At 40.8% G+C, this 1,021-nt stretch overlaps 1 protein-coding gene across 1 annotated transcript; it reads right to left on the bottom strand.

The window, feature by feature from the left end:
• Window positions 1–54: 54 nt before the first annotated feature.
• On the bottom strand, window positions 55–783 carry LOC103523231 (GTPase-activating protein and VPS9 domain-containing protein 1-like; the record flags this gene model as incomplete). The annotated part of the gene is made up of 2 exons (XM_008488293.2): window positions 669–783; window positions 55–266 (listed from the first exon to the last, which is right to left on the bottom strand). Coding segments are annotated over exons 1-2 (304 nt in total), but the record flags the coding sequence as incomplete, so codon positions are not given.
• Between the last annotated feature and the right edge of the window lie 238 nt (window positions 784–1,021).

The following is a 1,021-nucleotide window of genomic DNA, read 5'->3' as shown; positions in this document are numbered from 1 at the left end:
TATAATAACAATAATAAAAATAATAAAAATAATAATAATAAAATCGTGACTCACAGTAAAATATCGGATCCTTCTCCAGATCCTCATAGAGTTTGGATAGGAAATTGTCGAGCAAATCATTTTTCTCATCCGGTAGTGTAAGCTGTTTAAATTCATCCGTGAATTGTACTACCGAGCTCTCTCGGTTCTCGAGAAATAATCGTACACAGATCGACACGAGGAACTTGTAGCCTACATCCTTATCACATTTCACTCGCTCGCTCAGTCTGAAATTAAAAAAAAAAAAAAAAAAATCAAATTAAATACCGTTTTGTTTGTGTTATTATATCACAACTTTGATGCTCACTGCAGCATTGTAGGATTTTCCAAGTATGTAAGGTATAGTAAGTACCTATGTATCTTAATAATCTCAGCACCCAATGTTTACCTACCATGCTGGCACCGGTCGCTATGCGCATTTATATTACATAGCTATTAGGTACTCATTTTCCTCACGAGGCTTGGTTGGCCCTGCAACAGGCAGTCGCGGAATCAATCATTTGCATGATACAAATTTCTTGACCCCGCCGGTAATCGAACCCGGGTCTCCTAGGTGCAAGGCGAGCGCAGTGACCACTACGCCATGGGAGCTGATTCTTTATCTTTAATATTACCATTATAATCCTTACCTTTCAATATAAGACATACTGGTCAGGAGGGCTTGTCTACATCTGATGAGATATGCAACATACGAAGCTCGATCCTTGTATTCCTCTTTCATTGAATTAAACAACTTGTGAACCCTGCAAGTAACAAGAGTTCATTAGTTTTTGAATCGAACCTGGGACTTTCTGTATGGCAAACGCGTTAATAGGCCGATTACCGACAAAAGAATAAAACCCATCGCCTAGATGGAAAGTATTGTGTACTATGGACGGGCATGCTACGATACAGGCCTCATGAGTAGGCTTGCCAAACGTCCCGCATTGGCCGGGACAGTCCCGAATTTCAGGGGGTGTCCCGGCGTCCCGTTCAGTTTTTC

Source organism: Diaphorina citri, unplaced genomic scaffold, assembly GCF_000475195.1.
Source record: "Diaphorina citri unplaced genomic scaffold, Diaci psyllid genome assembly version 1.1 scaffold17696, whole genome shotgun sequence".
NCBI lineage: Eukaryota > Metazoa > Arthropoda > Insecta > Hemiptera > Psyllidae > Diaphorina > Diaphorina citri.
This window is presented reverse-complemented; position numbering and strand designations above follow the sequence as displayed.